Source organism: Bos mutus, chromosome 26 (assembly GCF_027580195.1).
Source record: "Bos mutus isolate GX-2022 chromosome 26, NWIPB_WYAK_1.1, whole genome shotgun sequence".
NCBI lineage: Eukaryota > Metazoa > Chordata > Mammalia > Artiodactyla > Bovidae > Bos > Bos mutus.
The window spans coordinates 29,791,136-29,810,238 of NC_091642.1; the positions used below are offsets into that span (position 1 = coordinate 29,791,136).

Below are 19,103 nucleotides of genomic sequence, written 5' to 3' on the forward strand. Positions count from 1 at the left end.
TCAGTAAATAGTGATCATTTTAAAAAGCCTGTGTGCCTGCTCAGGACTATCAGGATGGAAGCTGAGGATCCCAACTTCTGCAAAATTAAAAAAATAATTTATTTGTGGCTGTGTCGGGTCCTCATCGCTGCACACTGGCTTTCTCTAGTTGTGCACAGCCTTCTCGTTGCGGTGGCTTCTCTTGTTGTGAAGCACAGACTCCAGCGCACATGGGCTTCAGTAGTTGTGGCGAACAGCTCAGTAGTTGTATTCCCGGGCTCTAGAGCACAGGCTCAGTAGCTGTGACGCACGGGCTTAGATGCTTATGGGATCTTCCCGGACCATGTCTCTTGCATTGGCAGCCAGATTCTTTACCACTGGGTCACTAGGGAAGCCCTGAAAATGGTTTTATGGAAAGCAAAGCCCACCCTGAAGCATCTTTATCATAAGCTTAGAAGCCTGTCTCCTGGTGATCAGGGGAAGACCAGCCTAGACCAAGCAGACCACTCATAGTAGCTGTGGGGAAAAGGGTATTTATTAACCAACAGTAGGGGGAGGAGCTGAGCCCAGCCTCCCCACTCTGTCACATGCCTGTCCCGCCTACCTGCGTGGTGAGCGGTGGCATTTCTAAAGAAGTGTAGCCAGTTTACAATAAATACATTCATTGTGGGGTAGAGGAAGGAGAGGTTGGGTGAAGGGCAGTAAAAATCCGTGGGATTCCACGTTCTCAGCTACAAAAATAACAGTCATCCTCACCCGAGGGAAATGGGGGAGCTCAGTCAGGTTTTGATTGTCCCATGTGGGCCTGGAGACTTCAGAGGCCCCTGGACCCTGAAAGTGCCCCGGTGAGGTAGGACAGGGGTGGGAGCCAAGCATCCAGACTCCCAGCCTCTGCCCTTTGCATAGTTCCAAGAACGGGCATCAGTGCCAGGTGAGACATCAGATCTCTCCTCCTCCTGCTCTGATCTAGGGGCAGCAAATGCTTGGTCCCCAAAAGGGAGGCTGGCTCATTGAGTGCAGTGTTGGTCACCCGTCCTAAGGAAGTGTCTGCAAGGACAGCTAAATGGGAGACAGGTCTCCCTCTGAAATGTTCATGGACCAAATCCGACAGACACAGGTTCGATGCAGCAAGGGGAGGCTCAGAAGGTGCATGTGAATGGAAATGTAAGCACATGTGCGTGAGGAAGACCATGCCCGGAGCTGTCTCTGGCACTCCTGAGAGTGACCAGGGAGTAGGGAGGCTGACTCACAAGGGCTACACGTTAGGGGAGAAGAGGGAAGGATGCAGTAGTCTTACCTTCCCAGGCTGGCCTGTTGCCAAGCTCTTGTCAAAGAGGTCATCACATGGGGCTGGGACTACAGGAAGACTAGATAGGATGGGAGGTGGCAATTGAGAGGGTACCCAAAGTCCAGAAGAAGGGATGAAACGCAGGAATGCACCAGGAGGTGGGGGTGGGGCCCTGCAGCCCAGCTGATAGGCATTCTTCCATGTGTGCACGTGAATGCACGCAGGGCTCAGGTGGCTCTGGTGGCTGGCAGAGGTCTGGTTTGTTTTCAGGACCATCCAGCACATAGGGCCAGGCAGAGGGTGGTGACCTTGAGGCCACCTGGACCTGCAGAGCCCTGCCTGGGAGAAAGAGGAGGGGTGTAAGCAGACAAATGGGGCAGGAAGATGGCATCCTCTCCTCCCAAGTGCTTAGGTTAAAAGGGAAGAGGAGTGGGGGCTAGGACTGCAGAGCCTGAGGGGCACCTACCTCTGAGGAGCACCGGTTGACCTGGGCTGCTCACAGATGGGTCTGTGGAGAGACTGAGAAGGGGGCTTTGGCTGGGCCTGATGCTGGCCAGCCCTACAGGGACATCACAATGTTGGGAGAAAGGCCTGGAGTTGCGGGATGAGGGTAAGGTGTCCGTTGGGGAGGCAGCGGCCCAGCCTGGTACAGGCAGGCTGGTTTGGAAGAGCATTTGTCCTGGGAGGCTGGGCTCAGACAGAGCTCTCATCCAGGTGCTCTACGAGCTGTGTGTGCTTCCTCTTCTCCAGGATGCGGCTGAGCTCCTCGGTGAAGGAGCAGGGCCCCGCTGGCACTCCATTGTTGCTCTGCCTCAGGAGCACGTAGCTGTTGCCATTCATCCTGCGCAGCCGGCTGGGCAGCGTCACCAGCCCATTGGTCAGCTCAGTTGGTGGTGGTGGGGGGGGTGGCGGTGGCGGGGCTGGGGTTCCCTCTCCGGGGATGATCTGGAGGCAGCCACCCTCTAAGCCCCCAGCCCGTTCCCCATCATCACCGTCATCATCCTCTCCAGGACACTGGCCTGAGACTGTCTGCAGCTGCACAGCAGAGCCCCCTGCCCGGCTGGCCCGACCCAGTGAGTATTTTCGACGGTGCCCTCGTCCATCTCCCCGAAGACAGGCCACGTAGAAGAGGGAGGAAGCCAGGATGAGGCAGAGGCCACCAAGTGCAGCAATGGCTAACACGTAGAGCAGCCGCACATCCGGTGCCAGCTGTGCCCCAGGCATGGCAGGGGCTTGTGGAGCAGGGGCTGGAGTGGCTGGTCGCACCGTGAGGCTGTAGGAGGCCAGCAGGGTGCGGAGGCCGTTCTCTTCAGCGTAGCAGCCGTAGTTGCCGCTGTGCTCAGGCTGCGTGTCTGTTACCAGCAGCCCATCCACACCCACGCGGTAGCCATCCTGCCCATCGCTCAGGCCCATGCTCCCATTGAGCAGCCACAAGGCCCGGGCCAGGTTGGATGGCTGGTCACAGGGCAATAGGACATCATCACCCCGGAGCACAGAACGGGTCTTCATTGGTGGTGGTGGCCCTGGAGGGAGCAAGGGACAGGAGAACGTGGTCAGTGCCTGCTTATCCTGGGACGCACTGGAGATGGCAAGCCAGGTGGTTCACTGTTAGGTCCCCAGCACCAAGCACAGAATCTAGAATTGCAGGACTAAGCCCTTTGTGCTCATGTTCCCACGCAAGGTTCAGTGGGCCCATCTCATTGGTTTCAGTTCCTGACATCTACCAGTGATTCCTCATCTCTGCCTCCAACAAAGAGTTTTCTACTGAGCGTAGACTTGACTTTCTTCTACGTGCCGTACATCTCTTGGACATGTCACAGGAACTGAGGCCAAAAGCTCCCTCTTAGACTACACTGGGTATTTTTCTTGAATTGTCATCACTGTGTATGGCACCACCAGCCATTTCCCAGAAACCTGAGTTTCCCTTGTCTCTTTCTCCCCTTCACCTTTGTATCTAACCCTCACTAAGATTCTGCTTCCAGAATCTTTCTCAGACCTGTTCACGTCTCTCCTTCCCCAGCTGCTGGCCCTCACCTAATCCATTCTTTATGCAGCAGTGGGGTGACCTTTTAAAAACACTAAGCTGATGATGCCATCCCCCTGCCTCAGCACAGTCTTGCCCATCTCTCCAGCCTCTTCTCTTGTTCAAACACCAAGCTTGGTCTTCCCTCTACTTGGGTGTCATCCCCTTCCTCATGCCCTGTATTAGCCAGGTTAACTTGGAGGAGAAAGCATAACAGTGAACAAAAGCTCAGATTCCAGTTAGCCTGCTTGGGGTTAGGCTCAAATTCTCAAAGAACTGATCGATTTTGGGTAGTTTACTTATTCTCTCTGTTACTCGGAGAGATTGCCCCTCATGGAGATGGTAATAATGGCACCTTTCTCATAGGAATGCTCTGAGAACAAACGAAATGCATGTGTTTGATCAGTGCTTGCCACATGGTAAATCCTCGGTACATATTAGCTATGATTATTATGATTATTGCTCTTGCTTCAGATATCAGCTCAGTCATCTGATCTTCCTTGGGGAAGAACCTATTATCTCTCAAACCCTTTAGTTGTAATTATTTCTTTTGTATCAAAAAAAGCCAAAGAAAAGAATTGTAATTTATTGTGGGATCATTTAATTGCCTGTGCACATACTTGGCTGTAAGCTCCAGAAATGAGGAAAAACTTCACATCTTGAACCTGTTTGCTTATTTATAACTTTTCGTTTTGCAACAAATGTTTGTTGAATACTTACTCTGTGCCGGGTCGTTCTCAGTGAAAGCACAGACAGAGTCATTCAGATATATATATGCACATACGGATGGCATCAGATGGTAAAGATGACAGACTATGTTGCCAGACCCACACACGACCATGATGGCACTTACCTGTGTCCCTGTTGCCCTCGCAGCCTCGGTTTCCTCTCTCCATGTCCTGTATGAGTGCTGTCCTGGAGACAGAGGATTGGGATTCAAGAACAAGGGGAACTGGGCTGTAGTTTGCCCAGTGGAAGGGTCAGTAAAGCTGTTACTAACAACTGGACCCTACTCCCCGCAGCTGGCAGGCCCTCCTTCACCCCTTAGGCCCTGATCCCCGGGGCAAATGGGACCCTTGAGCGCCGCCCCCCGCCGACTCCCATGCCTCTCACCTGCTACTTTGGGACCTGTTGGCTATGGTGGTGGTCACCATGCAGGCATGCGTGCTGGGGTCCCAGCCACAGTAGGGGTCCCGGGCCAGGATGCAGTCATAGCAGGAGCGGTAGCGGGAGCAGCTGGACAGTGGTAGCTGGATGATGCCACTTGGGGCCCCCACGTAGAGGCTATGCTAGGAGTCAGAGAGAACAGCTGGTTGGCAGCACCTCACTCCCACTTACAGACACACACACACACACACAGCCAGTGGCCAGCCTCCCACCTCCCTCTGTCTACTCTGGCAAGACCAGAATATTGAGGGTCATGAGTCAGGGGCTACCTGCATCGGAGAGATGACCAGGTTCTCCACAGACTGGGGCTCCTTTAACACCTGTGTCTCTTCAATAATGTGCATCCCAGAGCCCAGGACCACAGCCTTGTGGATCCAGCCATCAGCTGGTATGGGAATGGCAGAAGGTCAGACTCCAGTGGAATCTACTCTCAGCCCCCTGCAATAAATGGCCTAACGGGAACCGCTTGGAGTCCTGAGGTCAGGGACAAGGATTCAGCCAGTAGCAGTGGGTTTTCCCGAGATTGGAAACTCCAAACTAGTCATGGCAAGAATTATTGGATTTAGAAGCATTAGTGACCAGGGTCAAATGTCATTGTGGTTGGTGACAGGAGTCAGCAGTCACCAAGAGCTAGTGGTCCTTAGGGACCAGTAGTGATTGTTCACTGAAGAATCAACATCAGTGGTCACCAGGGTTTTGTGATCAGGGTCCTCCAGGGGACTGGACGTCAATAGGGATCAAGGACTCAGGCCAGCAGTCACCAAAGGGCTCAGGCCAGGGGTCAGAAGCACCTGTGCCCAGAAAGAGCAGGTCATAGGTGGGTCCGGCAGGTGTGCTGACAGGTGTCCCCGTGAGGTGTGTGTAGCGCACACTGCGCTTGAGCAGCAGGGGCCGTCCGCGTGTGGGCACCACAGGCCGAGCCATCAGTGGGTGTAACTTCACAAAGTCCAGAACCAGAGATGGCAAGTCCTGGGATGAGTTGTAGCCTCGGCTTCGCAGTGAATCTGTAATGCACTGTGGTGGGGGATAGGGTGGTGAATCTTAGAATTCTACCACTGGCCCACCCTCCCCACAAGGTTAGACCTCCTCCCCATCTTAGGGGTCCTGTCTACTCAGCACTGACCCCAGGCCTCAGCACTCACCGAGCCAGGCCGGGGCTCTGGCACCCCACCCTCGTAGCGGCCCCAGCGCCGGACACCATCCTGGTATTCCATGTAGGGGCCTGCGAAGACAGCCTGCACCTCGGCCAGGTCATAGCGGCATATGGCTGAGGCCTCGAGGGTCTTCCTAAGGATGGGATGGAGGGGAGGAGGCTGAGTCACACCGAAAGGAGCCTGCCTACCTGCCCAGCCTGGAGCCCCCCGTCGTCCTGACCAATGCCAGCTCCAAGTCCACAGGCCCTCTCCTGAGTGGCAGCAGACCCCTGGACGTGCCTGAAGTTCTCCGTCTGCAGCTGGCTTCCCCCCAGGGGGTCCTATCTCATCTCCCCTGACCTCTGCTCCAGTCCCTATGCTGTCCCCATCCCTCGCCTTCCCGCCATCCCTGAACTGACCACTGTGTGGTCAGCGTGAAGGCCGCATAGAAGTGTGTGTGTGCTGAGGTGTCAGCTTGCAGGCTGCAGACACTGCGCAGCATCTCATACTGTGGGATGTGGCAGATGAGGCGTGCCTTCAAGAAGGAGGTCCACTTCTTCTGCAGGATCTTCTTCCCTCCCAGGTCTCCCTGGGGGGGCAGGGGGCAGGGGGTCAGTGGCCAGGGTCAGAGATTCAGCCTCTACACCCTTGCTCTGAACTCAGTCCTCCTCACCTTGCACACCCGGGCCACACGGGCCACGCGGTGACTGCTGCGGCTCTGAGCAAAGCTGCCTGCACCCTCCTCAGCAGCACGCTCCGTGAAGAAGTAGTAAACTTTGTCGTCGTCACCCACGGGACTGGCCTGGCTCTCCCGCACCAGGACGGAGAACACAAACTCAGCATCTGTGGGTCAGGTGGCTTCTGAGATAGTTTGGGGATCTCCACCCACTGCCCCCACACCCACCGCACTGCCCTTATTCAACCACACTCAGGAAGAGACAGGCTCACCTGGGGATTTGGGGATGGGATGATGGTCAACTGCCCAAGGGAGTACGGATGCAGAAACAGTCCCCTGCCCCCCATCACCCTGGGCTTCATCCTCCTAACCATTGAGCCAGTGCATTGGTGCCTCCTCTGTCCTCAGGGAGTGTGGGTGCCGGCTCCGGCGGATGTCAGGGATGCTCCGGAATTCATACCGAGTGGCTGTGTAGAGGCCTCCATCTGAGGCATGAACATGCCCAGCGTGAGAGACACATCACACACAAGACACATAATACTACATGGGTGGCAAGTCCTAGCAATGAGATCCATGTCTCACAGCATGCCTGTGGTTGAGGGGCCTGTGTGGAGAGGAGAGCATGCTTACCAATGATGAGGCCAGTGAAGCCGCGGGCTGGGTCGTAAGGACACTTCTCTTTCCCCTCCTCGAAGCTGGTTGGCAAGGTGAAGGCCTCAGCATCCTGGGGGAGGAAGGGCCCAAAGTCAGTGATCCTGAGGACAACAGGGGTTGTCGCCGAAGGTCAGACGGGTCCAGGGTCAGGGAGCAGGGGCGGCAGTCAGGGCAGGGGCAAACACACTCACAATGGCTGCACAGAGAGGCTGGAAGGCATGAGTCCCACATGTGTAGAGGTGGGTGGCATTGAGCCGCTGCAGGAATCGCACATGGTTGAAGCACTCGGTCTGTGGGATAGATGAGGGCTGTGAGCCCCGGGCCTCCTTAGAGACTGCTTCCATTAGGCCAGCTCTGTGGTCTGGCTCTTGCCCCCACCCACAGGACAAACGGTTCCTTCTAAGATCCTGGTGGGTATTCTCACTGCTCAGGACACAGACTGTTCCTGGGAACTTGCTGTCCTTTGGTCTCCCAGGGGCATGACTGCTCTTCCCTTGGCTAGCTCAGCTTACCTGACACACATGGCTGGCTTCTCCTGCATCTTCTGTAGTCCCCTAGTCTGGGGGCTCCAAGGGCTCTCACCACCTGAAGATGCTTCTCTCTTGCATCTTCACAGCACCGTCCGCCAGTCATGGAGCTCCCACACCCACTTCAGGGTGGCATTACCAAACCTACCCCCCAGGTTCCAGCCATTGCTCCACCTGCTAGCCCACAGACATGTCGAACTCATGCTGTCAGAAACCAGGCTCATCCCCTCCTCCGTCCTGTGCATCTTCTCCCTTAAACCTGTTCTTCCAGTCTTTCCCACCTCACTTCATCCGTCCATCCTATTACTCAGTCCAGAAACCAGGCGTCATCTTTGCTGCTTCCCATTCCCTCACCCCCACATTCAGTCTCTCCGTGATTAAGTCTTTATCCTACACGTCCCATGACTTGGTCCACTTCCCCTCCACTGCCACCACCCTAGTCCACACTATCACCGTCATCTCTTCCCTGGGCAGCCACAGCGACCACCTGACAGCTCCCCCACCTCTCTGCCTGTCTTTACAAAAGCTGTTTATTGATTCAGTGAATGAGGAATACATGCACACGGTGTAAAATTCAAAAGGTACAAAGGGATATGTTGTAAACAGCCTCCTTTTTTATCCTGTTGCCTTCAAAGGAGACTGCTGTTACCATTGTCTGGATTTTCCTTTCAGAGAGATTCTACCAGTCAGCACCCTCTTGCAACCCACTTTCCAAGGCATATTTTAAAAATGTAAACCAGATCATGTCACTGCTGTATTTAAAACCCTCTGTGACTCACCAGAGTCCTGAACATAGGGCCCCACATGCTCCTGGCCCTACATGACAGAGCCCTGCCCCTTCCTCTGGCCTCATTCACCCTCCTGCAGCCAGTGGCCTTCTCTGCCTATCAAATGCCCTAAGCCGATGCCCTCTTGACTTCTTTGCCTTGTTAATGATTCCTCCTCCTGTCTGTTACCCAGGGTTTGAGTCCATGCAGGCCTCTATGTCTTTACCCCACTCTCACCAGGTGCAGACTTTGGCATCCAGCCCTCCTCTCCACCAGCTTGATCAGGCCTCCCTCCTCTGACCTATATGATGCCCCCCACCTCCACACTACCTTTCTTCCCTCCAGACTCACTCTATTTTAATTCATTTAGTGCCTGAGACCAGATAAGTATTCTTAAAATAGTGTTTCCCCAAGATGTTTCCATTAAAAAGGGGGGATCGGGGAGGGGGAGTTCTGTGGTCAAATGAATAGAAAACCACAGGTAAAAGCTACCTTTACTGGAGACACCTCAAAGCCTTAAGGGTATCGCTGTGCATTGTAGGATTGAGCATACAGCATTTTCCAAACTCATCTAACTATTAAACATCTCTTTTGAAAATTATTGCTTCTCAGAACATGCTTTGGGAAATGTTCTTCTAAAGTCAAAGAATGATCCGGGACCAGCAGTGTGTCAGCTTCATCTGGAAGCTCATTAGAATCGCAGAATCGCAGGCCTTTCCCCAGACCTTCTGAGTTCGCATCCGCATTTATAATACACCCAGGTGATTCGAGTGCATGTTAAAGTTTGAAAGTCTCTAAAATATCAAATGGTGAGGGTACTACTGTCAGAATAAAATCCAAACCCCCAGCTGGGTGTTAACAGCCCTCCATAAATTGGGCTCCATATGCTTCAGCAGCTCCATTTTCCACCCATGTTACACTTAGAGGCATCCTTTGATGAAATCTTCTGGAGACGCCTTTAAGTGCCGCAGACCCACTAAGTCAGAATCCCCCAGCTTGTGGGCCTTGGGGTATTTTTAAAAAGCTCTCCAGGTTCTTCCCTGGCAGTCCAGTGGTTAAGACTTTGTCCTTCCACTGCAGGGGGTGCCAGTTCGATCCCTGATTGGGGAACTAAGATTCCGATATGCCACGCCACAAAAAAATAAAAACTGTGTAAAAAGCTCTCCAGATAAATCTGTTAGATAGCCAGATATAGGACCCCTGCAGACATTCTGTTCTTTAGCTAGAAAGGGCTGACACTTCACTAGAGAGTGTCAGTTTCTCAGTCATGTCCAGTGTCCAACTCTTTGCAACCCCATGGATTGTAGCCCACCAGGCTCCTCTGTCCATGGGATTCTCCAGGCAAGAGTACTGGAGTGGGTTGCCATGCCCTTCTCCAGGGGATCTTCCTGACCCAGGGATTGAACCCAGGTCTCCCGCATTAAGGATAGACACTTTACTGTCTGAGCCACCAAGGAACCCTGACACTTCACTAATACCTATGGAAAAGTGGGTATTTGAGCTATTCCTTGACCAAAGCCTCATTTTTCTCATTGAAAGTGGAGGATAACACCATTTCCTAGGATCATTTTAGAATGAAATTAGATAATAGCTAAGTCAGCACTTACTAGAGATTACCTATTGTTATCCTGATTATTATTTGGGAGCCCAGAGGAGATTAAGATAATATCCAAAACCACACTAGTAGGTCACCAGATGTTTGCATTACAAGTATCGCTCCCAGGCCGGCCCCTCCAGTGGCACTCACAGTGTCTATTGTGGTTGCTGCAACTGACTGGCTGATCTGTTTCTCCATCTGTGTCCCCACCAACTGTGATAGCCCCCACTGAAGAGAAAAAGGAAAGGAGTTGGGAACAGGGCGGATCACATACCTGGTTGTTTTTCCCTTTTTGATGACATTTGCTTTGCATCTCTGGAGAGGCCTCCCAGCGAATCTGGAGGGGGTGGTAAAGGAAATAGGCTGATGCATAGAACCCAATGCCTTTGCCTCTCCCCATTACCTGTGGGACAAGGTGATAGGGCCCCAGGGTGAGGAAAGTGTCAGAAGGAGCATTGGATGTAAAGGAGACCTGGGCCAGGAAAGGCAGTGCTGTCTGACCAGGGGGTTAACAGAGGACTGACAGGGTTTCCAGGAAGTTGAGGTCCTACGATGCTGAATGAAGCTGGATACCCTCTGGGCGGTCTAGGCTCCAGGGGCTGACCTCTTTGTGAGTCCCATCTCCTATGTCTTGCGCATTGAGAGAGAACAGGGCACCTCGGGCTCCCACCAGCAGCCTTGCGGAGGCCTCCTCCAGCAGCAGTGTTGAGTAGTTCTGGGCTTGGCCCTTGAAGTGCCGGGTCCCAGAGAGCTCTGGGGAGAGCGGGATCTGTGAGCCCAGCCCTGGGACTGCCTGCCTCCCCACCTCCAGCCCCCGGCTCCTGCTGCCTTTCGAGGTTGGGGCTGTCAAACCTTCGTAGGGGATGGTCATCCGTGGGGTGGCATCTAGTTCTCTGGATGGTCTCCGCAGTGAGGGTCCAGGGACTGCAGTTGCTGTGAGGAAGCTCAGGAGGAAGGGCCAGAGCCTCCCCCACATCTTCCTGGGGAGGCCCAGACCAACAAGACTCCCAAAGGGAGCCAGGGCCAGAGGTTGGGGGATGATGGGAAGAATAGTCACAGGGTATTAAGGTCCAGGGAGGTTGCTTAGAAGGTCAGAGGTCATGGGGCCAGGGAGGGTCCTGGAATCGGGAAGACATGGAATCACATGATTGTGCGGCCATGGAATCCCAGGTAAGAGGTCAAGAAGAGGGGTGGATTCCAGACTGCCTCTCGGCATCAGTTACAAATTCCATGGTGGGGTCACACAGGGGTTGTAGATCACTGGTGGGGTCACCCTGCCCCAAAAGCAGGGCTAGTTCTGGTTCACTGAGGTCTGTTTTCTGAAGAAAAGAAAAAACAAACAGAAAAAAAGTCCTTTCTTTTGTGTGTAGATGGAAAGTAGATAGCATTCCCCTCTGAGTTCAGGTGGTATCAAAGCGAGGAGGCCCAGCATCTACGAAACTCCCACAAGAGGATGAACCCCGTCATTCTGTCCTCCTTGCTGTTCAGATGCAGGAAGCTGGGTGGAGCTTGCCCACTTTACAAGACCCTAGACTCCCTTCAACCCAAATCTCAGGTGACAGCCGTTCTGTAACCTAGTCAGAAGCTAAGCTAGGCCTCCATCTTGGTAGAGCCCAGGTTCTCAGGAAGAATGCCTTTTCCCAACAGTGAGACCCAACTCGGGCAGCAGCTGCCCCTCCGCCTGCGGGGGTGCCTTATGCAGGAAGGCCTGGGCAGAGATGCTTAATGGGCCTTTGTTTATTTTGTCCTATTTTCCCTTTGTTTTTTCTTTTCCCTGGCCTGAAAGCTCCCTCTGGAATTTCTCTTTAATTAGATACTTCTCCTCCTCAGCATTCCTCTCCAAGGGGGTGCACATCTCTGCCCTGCCCATGCGAGTCTGTACTGTATCCTCTGGCTAAGCATCCACACATGCCCCTACCTGCAAACAGGAACTCACAGGCACCAAGGTGGGTATCTGCCCCCTCTTCCCTCCCCCACTCTCAGCAGTGCAGTTGTCATACCTGAACAGGAAGCTCGAGCGTGCAAGGTCACTTAACTGAGGCATGAGCAACAAGGAAAAGGTGAACGATAGGGTCCCTGAGACCTTGGCCACCTCCCTTGGTACATCTTGGAGACTGTTACCACACCTGGACCCTCCCGCATGGCAACCAGATGGGGATGGGATTGGGATAGGTGGTAGGTCTGATCTGACCCCTGAACTTCAGGTCTGATCTCTGAAGTTCCTTGGTTGGGCTAGGTGTGGAGAAAACCTGACTCACCCAATCTCATGAGACAAAGCCAGAAGTGCCACTGGCCTCTCCCTTTCCTTCCAGGTCAAATATTAACTAGGTGGCCTTGAAGAGAGGGCAGGGACTGGGAATTGGCCAGGGGGAAAACCGGAATTTGGAGGGTTTTTTCAAGAGGTAAAGGTCACTACTGTTCTGGAGCAGAGCCCAAAAATGGAGAATGGCGTATGAGTAGACTGAAGAGGCTCCCTGGACCACAGGAGGGGCATCGGATCCTGGTCTGGGGGCTGGGGTAGCAAGAGGCCCCAGGCAAACCGCCCAGGCCCCATCTCTCACTGTGGAAGCACACCTATTTACCTTTGGGGCCTCCTATTTGCTTAGTGCAGAAGTGGGGCAGGGGCGGGGGGAGCCCTAAGGCTAGGAGGGATCAGTCTCTAGGATTGGGCAAGAGGAATACACCCCAGGTCAGAGGAACCACTCAGAGCGTGGTGCCTGGCACACTGACAGAGGTTTAAATGAGTCACGTGTGTCCAGAGGAGGGAGATGTGCATGCACATAGATACACACACATACATATTCATAGGAGGGCTATGAGCACACATACACATGAAGAGTCAGCCACACACATTCACAGTGAGGTCTGCACACATATGTTTACCTAAAGGGCCTGCCACCTGTCTATACATATTTACATGTAAAGTTGTATTCACATGCCCATTCAATTAGCAAGGCACCCAGTCTCAGGGATTAACAAAGAGGGTTATACACCCAGACATGTCCCTATGGAAGACTGTACACCTATTCACAGGAGGGTCCTGCCCCTGTAGGGACACGCACACAATCCCACGGATACAGTGAGTCAGGCACCATCATGTCCACAAAAGGATCAACTACATTTATATGCACACAGTCCTCAAACACACAATTACATCTACACAGAGACAAGCATATGTACACATAGGGGTCCAGTTCTCACGGCAGGCTTGGAGGCTATCAGTATCCACTGAGGGTGAGATGTAGAGCAGAACCCTGCCTCCCTTCCCCAAAGTCCTAATTCTAAGCCCAGAATCCAAGTTTGTGTTTGTGAGTGTGTGTGTGTAAAGAGGAGGGAAGTTTCTGATCTCAGATGCTCAAATAGGATGCGTGCATGGGTCAAGGCCAGTCTTGCAAGGGATGGAGGGGCTACATAACCCAGGCAGGAGGAGGCCCCTTGATGTAGCAAAGTAAAGATGCAATGGAACAGGTAACTTAACCTACCTCTACTGCAGTTCTAGATATGGAATTTGGGCTGGGAGCGCTCAGCCTGCATTTAACCTGTTGGGCAGGAGGGTGGGGCTAAATGGGGCGGGGGGACGGGCGGAGCTGCCATCCCCTTCCCCCAGTGACCACAAGGCTTCAAGGTCTCCAGTCCACATCCCGCACACTATCTCAGGTTCCAAAGCTTGCGATCCTCCCCCAGGGCCGGCCCCCTGAACTCTGACCACCTTCCCGCTATTAGATCTTGGGGTGGAGGGAACTGAGGAGGGTAGCCAACAGGATCAATGTAGGATAGGCAGGCTGTCAACCTTCATCCCAGATGTCCACCCGCCTAGTGTAGGCGGTATCCCTCTCTGCCCAGTAGGATGATGGTCTCTCCTGGCCTGAGAGCCCCTCCCCCGCTACCCTCGCCTTCCTTCATCCTGGACAGTTTGCGGTTCTCTCCTCTCCTCAAATCTAACCTCAGTCTCTCCTGCTGCAGCTCGAGGACGAGCTCTCCTTCGATCCCGCCAGACGCCAGGAGACGTGACCCAGATCCCGGGGAGCACTGTTCACCACGCGGGCCCCCGCCCCACTCCAGATCCCGACTCTGCGGTGGCAGGTCTGCGACCAGCGCCGCCCGAGGCCTGGCCCGCGCCCCTCTAGAGCTTTTATGCTGGACTAGGGGACTTGGCGGTGAGAAAGGCCTGGCCGAGCCTGGAAGGTTTAACAGACGTAGGGAAGGCCTGGCCTGGCCCCCGTCCCCCGGCGCAGGCCCTGCCGCTGCCCGCACTCCACGCCTGTCTCACCTTTGCTCGCAGATCTCCGGCCATGCAGACGGCGATGCGCGGCTCCGCGGCCCCACAGCACCAGCTGCGGGAGGAAGGGGCCGCGGCCGGAGGCGGGGCTGGTGGAGGCGGAGCCGGGGGTGGAGCAGGGGCCTGGAAGGCGGGGCCAGGGAGGCGGGGCCAGCAGGGAAGGGTGCGGGGAAAGGCGCTCTCTGCTTTCGCATCCCCACCCTATACTATAGGTCAAGGCTCACACAGTGCCCTCGGGCGTCTGGCGTGTCCCGCCCCCTAGGGCCGCGCCCCCTGGTGGTGGTTTCATCACCCTGTGCGCTTTGTAAGGACTTATCCCACCTTCCTACCCCTCAGACCTAGGACCCCTTGGGCTTGCTTTCTCCGGGGGATGGGCACACCTGTCCTCTGGCAACTCTCCGAAGACCCTCTGGCCAGTCCTCTAATGCGGAGCTCACTTTTTGCGCTCCTGCTACCTGCTTCTGCTCTCTGCCTAGGGCGGAGGGGCAGAGTAGGTGGACACCAAGTGCTGGGGCAGCTCTCAACCCAGATGAGGGTCTTGATTCCTAGCTCAAGTGTCTCCAGCCGCCTGCTCTTTCAGCTTGAGGTCTGAGGGGGTCAGTCTTGAAGGGATGAATAAAAATTTGACCGGAAGTGCATAAAAGACAAATGCTGTTTTTCTGATTAAAGAAGCCACAAACATTTGCACTTGTCCACTCAGACCAACTCTTAGATGTAACTGGGGTCTACCTCCTCAGGGACTGGGTCACTCAGACACCTGTGTTCCCTTCCAGTTCATGTTGAATATCATTCTTACTCCAGATCTTACAGTGAGCTCCTCCTAGGCGAGCAAATATCCCTCCCTTTCTAGACTTGATCACCTTACCCAGAAGCAATCTAAGAAGCCTCCTAAGAATCAACTCTCCAGCTCCGTATTCAACTAGGGTAGTCCTCCCATGCACCCTGGCCCCGCAATTTCCCCTCAACTCGGGTCATGCTTCCTTCCCAACACCTATTAAATCTCCCTCTAGGGTTTAAAATCAGACCTGAGCTCTAGCCACAACCTGGTCTGATCCTCCCTCTCTCATTTGTGACAGTACTGATATGGTCTAAGAATAAGACCAAAATGATGAGAGCCACAGGGTCATAGGTAACTGAGCCTCACATGTGCCTAGGAATCTGAACTCTGGAGGAGCAGGGAGTAGGGGAACAGGCAGATGGGCACTGGCCTAACAGAGGGTCAACAAGATTGAAGTAGCTGTCATTATTTAACTGAAGGGACCCTGGAAAAGACATGTCATCCCTTTTCTCAGAATTCCCCAAAGCTCAGTTTGGCACTTCATCACATACAGTCTGTAGTTTGTGCGGCTGTGAGACTGCATGTCGCTAGACAGCAGGGCCCACGTCCCACTTCCACCACCCCCAGCACTCCGTAAATAGGATGTGTGTGTATGTGGAAGGGGAGGTAGCTGGGAAGAAATGTTTACATTCAAGTGTACACAGGGAATTCCCTGGCAGTCCAGTGGGTAGGACTTTGCACTTCTACTGCAGCGGGGCACAGATTCAATCCCCAGTTGGGGAATTAAGATTCTGTAAGCCTCGTGGTGCAGCCAAAAATTAAAGTGTACACAAACTTTTACAAAGAGTGTCCAACTGAATATTTTTCCCTGTAGTTTCATTCCACCCTGATGGATTATCAGGCCTATTTATTAGATGGGAAAACAGGCTCTAAGGCGTTAAGTGACTTGCCTTGAAATCGGGACTGGAAAAGCCTGAGAAGAGGGAAGCAGGGTGGAGAACTGTCTGAGCAAAGGTAGAGAAGAGAGAAGCAGCGTAAACCTAAAGAATTGTCTGAGCAAAGGCAGAAATATGCAAGCTTGTGCACAGATGAGTGTTGGGGGAGTGGGCAGAAGGGAAGGGGCATGAAAGAGAAAAGTGAGTTTCATTTGGTAAGATGGTTCCTAGTAGGAAAAAGAAGGGAAAAGTCAGCAAGTAATTCAGAAAAGAACACAGAAAAAAATCTTGAAAGAGCTGATGGATTGAGTAAGTGCAAGCTGGGAAGACCAGGAGACACATAGCTATGAAAAGTAAATCTGCAGTCCTTGTGGGAAAGTGGGCTGGGGATAGCGGAGGGAGGGCAGGAAGACTACCACCTTATGGTAAAGACAGCAGAGAAATTAAAGGGCAGGGGCCCAGGGGGCTAAGGGACATAGCTCCTCATGTTCACATAGAACTCAGTGCTGATTTAGGTACCTCAGGTGGTGGCAAGTAGGCCAACATGGTTTGGTGGTCAGTTCAGCATTTAACTCACCTACACTCTACATGAGGCAAGCCTTTCTCCTCTAAGGTGCTCTGATGACTCAGAATCTTACACATTTTCAAATAAACAGAATGTATAAATCACAATGCTGAATTCTAGCATGGAACTTGCTAAACTGTAGCTGGGCAGTTACTTCACTCTCTCTGATAATATAGATTCAGACCAAATCCATTTCTCTCTGCTGTCCTCCCACTTCAATCTCTGAACCTCCCAATCTCTGAACTTAATGTGTGACAGGAATTAATGGAACTTTCTATAGGAAGCCCTTTTGATTGATAGTACTCCTCTCTGCAAATCAAGTTGATAAAATATGAATGAGGGGATAGTGACAATGGGAGAGACAAGAAATCAAACCAAGAAATTAACCTCAACTTAGCCATGAATCTGAATCTGGGGACACAAGAAGGTCATTCTTTGTGCGGATTCTTACCCTTTAAGTCACTACCCTGGCAGCTTCATAGCTTCCTTCATAGCTTCATAGGGTGGCTATGAGAGGACCCCACTTGAAAAGATTCTAGTGTAGTTCACACAGAACACAAATGTGGGTCTTGTTGTTGCTAGGTTATTCTCCCCAACTCGGCTGTAAATAAGTGGCAGAGGCCAGTGCTGGTTGTCCTCAGCCACCTATACACCAGTGTTTGGCTCCAGGATTTGCACAGACCAAGTTACTCACTGTAGCAGGGGTCCTGGGTGAAGGTATGAAAGCCTGAAACTTGAGCACAGGTTCCCTAAGACAACTCTGGCCTAGTCAAGTTGTCCTGCTTCTCTGTTCCCTGTGGCAGCACTTCTGTTCCTGTCTTGCCATCTCCACCTCTAGTTTGCCAGCACTCTCCTTTGAGGTGGCGTGACCTTTATTTTGTATGTGCATACAGCTCTGGCGCTTCTTCAGCAGACACTGTCACCAGTGTAACAATGTAGTCTCACTATTCCAGTGCCTCAGGAGCCTGTTTTGCCTGTTGCTTTTCCTTCCAGCCGGTCGTCCTGGGAGTCAAACCCGAAGCTGGGCCTTCTGGTTTGCCCTCTCTTGATTCCAGCCTGGCGAATGGTTAGCAAGGAAAAGGGAGTTATCAGGACATGTCCACATAGGATGGAAAATCATCACCCACCACCCCGTCCTCAGCTTTAGCATGCTGAGTTTAGGGGGAGGGGGAAAATCACAATTTTTTGCCAGCAGGGACAAAGCAGGACAGAGCAGCTTCTGGAGCTCCCTGTATCAGAATAGAGAACACATACACTGTAATTTTAAGAGATATGGTTTGCTCAGACGACAGTGAACCCCAAAATACTAAGATCAATTTTAATTATCATCTGAGAAAAGCCTCAGATTAAAACTAAATAATAACAGCTATCATTTATTGAAGTTCTTGCTTTATGCTAGACACTTGGCTAAGCACTTTTCACTCCACTAGCTTACTTAGCGCTCACTAATCCTGAGGTAGACAGTAACAGATGAAGAAACTCAAGCTCAGAAAAGTAACTTGCCAAAGATCACATGGCTGATATTGTGAATCTGAGATCTGAGGTCAGGACTAAGGTCAAGGTCAAGGCGCTTATCTTGGGCAAGGCTGTGCTGCCTGCCTCCCAGTTAAGTACTTGAGGCAGTGTCTCTGTTTTTGCCTAGGCTGTGGCTCCCCACCCCAGCTGGAGAAAAGTGCTCACAGATGGTCAGTTCAGTTCAGTCGTATCCAACTCTTTGCGACCCCATGGACTGCGGCATACCAGGCTTCCCTGTCCATCACTAACTCCCAAAGCTTACTCAAACTCATGTCCAATGAGTTGGTGATGCTATCCAACAATCTCATCCTCTGTTGTCCCCTTCTCCTTTCACCTTCAATCTTTCCCAGCATCCGTGTCTTTTCCAATGAGTCAGTTCTTCGCATCAGGTGGCCAAAGTATTGGGAGTTTCAGCTTCAGCCTCAGTCTTTCCAATGAATATTCAGGACTGATTTTCTTTAGGATCAACTGGTTTGACAGGTGGTCAGTTTCCTCTTAATCAGCCCATCAGAAGAGAGAAGGAAATATTGGCATGGTTCTGGAACCCGAGGCCTCTGGCAATCATGCCTAGTCCTTCTGTGAGCTTGGGAGAACAGTTTCTCCTGTGAGGTCGGCTCAGCCTATGTCTCCCTTCGGCTGGCACGAAAAAGTTAAAGTGAAAGTTGCTCAGTCGTGTCTGATTCTTTGCGACCCCATGGCCAGAATACTGGAGTGGGTAGCCTTTCCCTTCTCCAGGAGATCTTCCTAACCCAGGGATCAAACCTAGGTCTCCTGCACTGCAGGTGGATTCTTTACCAGCTGAGCCACAAGGGAAGCCCTCAGCTGGCATATCCAGAGCTATATATCTGCCTGGCAGGTTGGAGGTGGTCCTAAGTTCTGCCTCTACTCTGCATGGCTTCCCCTTTTTTTGCCCTGAGCTCCAGAAAAAGGAAGCCAGGCCAAAGGTATTCTTTTCCAGTCCTATTTGCCTAATAAAAGAAAATACCTTCACCTGGATTTCAGAAGGTAAGTTTCATGAGAGATCTTTGTGTTGTTCACCACTGAATCTTAAAAACAGTGCCTGACATGCAGTAGTAATACAGCTGTTGAATGCTTGTACTGAATGAGGTGATGTAAGAAAGAGGTGATCACATTTCCAATGGCAGAGTATACAGCAAATTATTAACTGGGTATGTAACAGTGAACTGTGTACAACTATGGGCTCAACATGGTTCCTTTCC

The 19,103-nt window shown here is 52.4% G+C and overlaps 1 protein-coding gene across 5 annotated transcripts; it reads right to left on the reverse strand.

The window, feature by feature from the left end:
- Nucleotides 1-496: 496 nt before the first annotated feature.
- On the reverse strand, nucleotides 497-14,189 carry SEMA4G (semaphorin 4G). Of its 5 annotated transcripts, XM_070363711.1 has the most exons (17): nucleotides 14,082-14,138; nucleotides 13,294-13,350; nucleotides 10,664-11,130; nucleotides 10,416-10,564; nucleotides 10,086-10,148; nucleotides 7,112-7,228; nucleotides 6,897-6,990; nucleotides 6,638-6,751; nucleotides 6,264-6,433; nucleotides 6,010-6,179; nucleotides 5,600-5,744; nucleotides 5,249-5,471; nucleotides 4,727-4,842; nucleotides 4,404-4,579; nucleotides 4,144-4,247; nucleotides 1,734-2,790; nucleotides 497-1,606 (listed from the first exon to the last, which is right to left on the reverse strand). In XM_070363711.1, exons 3-16 carry the CDS (start codon nucleotides 10,785-10,787, stop codon nucleotides 1,961-1,963), a joined length of 2,595 nt encoding a protein of 864 aa, XP_070219812.1. In that variant the 5' UTR covers nucleotides 10,788-11,130; nucleotides 13,294-13,350; nucleotides 14,082-14,138; the 3' UTR covers nucleotides 497-1,606; nucleotides 1,734-1,960. The 5 variants fall into 5 exon arrangements, with proteins under 5 accessions (XP_070219812.1, XP_070219815.1, XP_070219813.1 ...); XM_070363714.1 differs by lacking the exon at nucleotides 13,294-13,350 and having other exon boundaries at nucleotides 4,144-4,205; nucleotides 7,112-7,210; nucleotides 14,082-14,189; XM_070363712.1 differs by lacking the exon at nucleotides 13,294-13,350 and having other exon boundaries at nucleotides 7,112-7,210; nucleotides 14,082-14,189.
- Between the last annotated feature and the right edge of the window lie 4,914 nt (nucleotides 14,190-19,103).

Coding starts and splice junctions, on each gene's coding strand:
- SEMA4G (XM_070363710.1), bottom strand. CDS start 10,787: ATGTGGGGGAGGCTCTGGCCCTTCCTCCTGAGCTTCCTCACAGCAACT. Junction 10,149..10,415: donor GAGATGGGACTCACAAAGAG/GTCAGCCCCTGG, acceptor CACCCCCTCCAG/ATTCGCTGGGAGGCCTCTCC. Junction 7,229..10,085: donor AAAAAGGGAAAAACAACCAG/GTATGTGATCCG, acceptor CGGGGCTCACAG/CCCTCATCTATCCCACAGAC.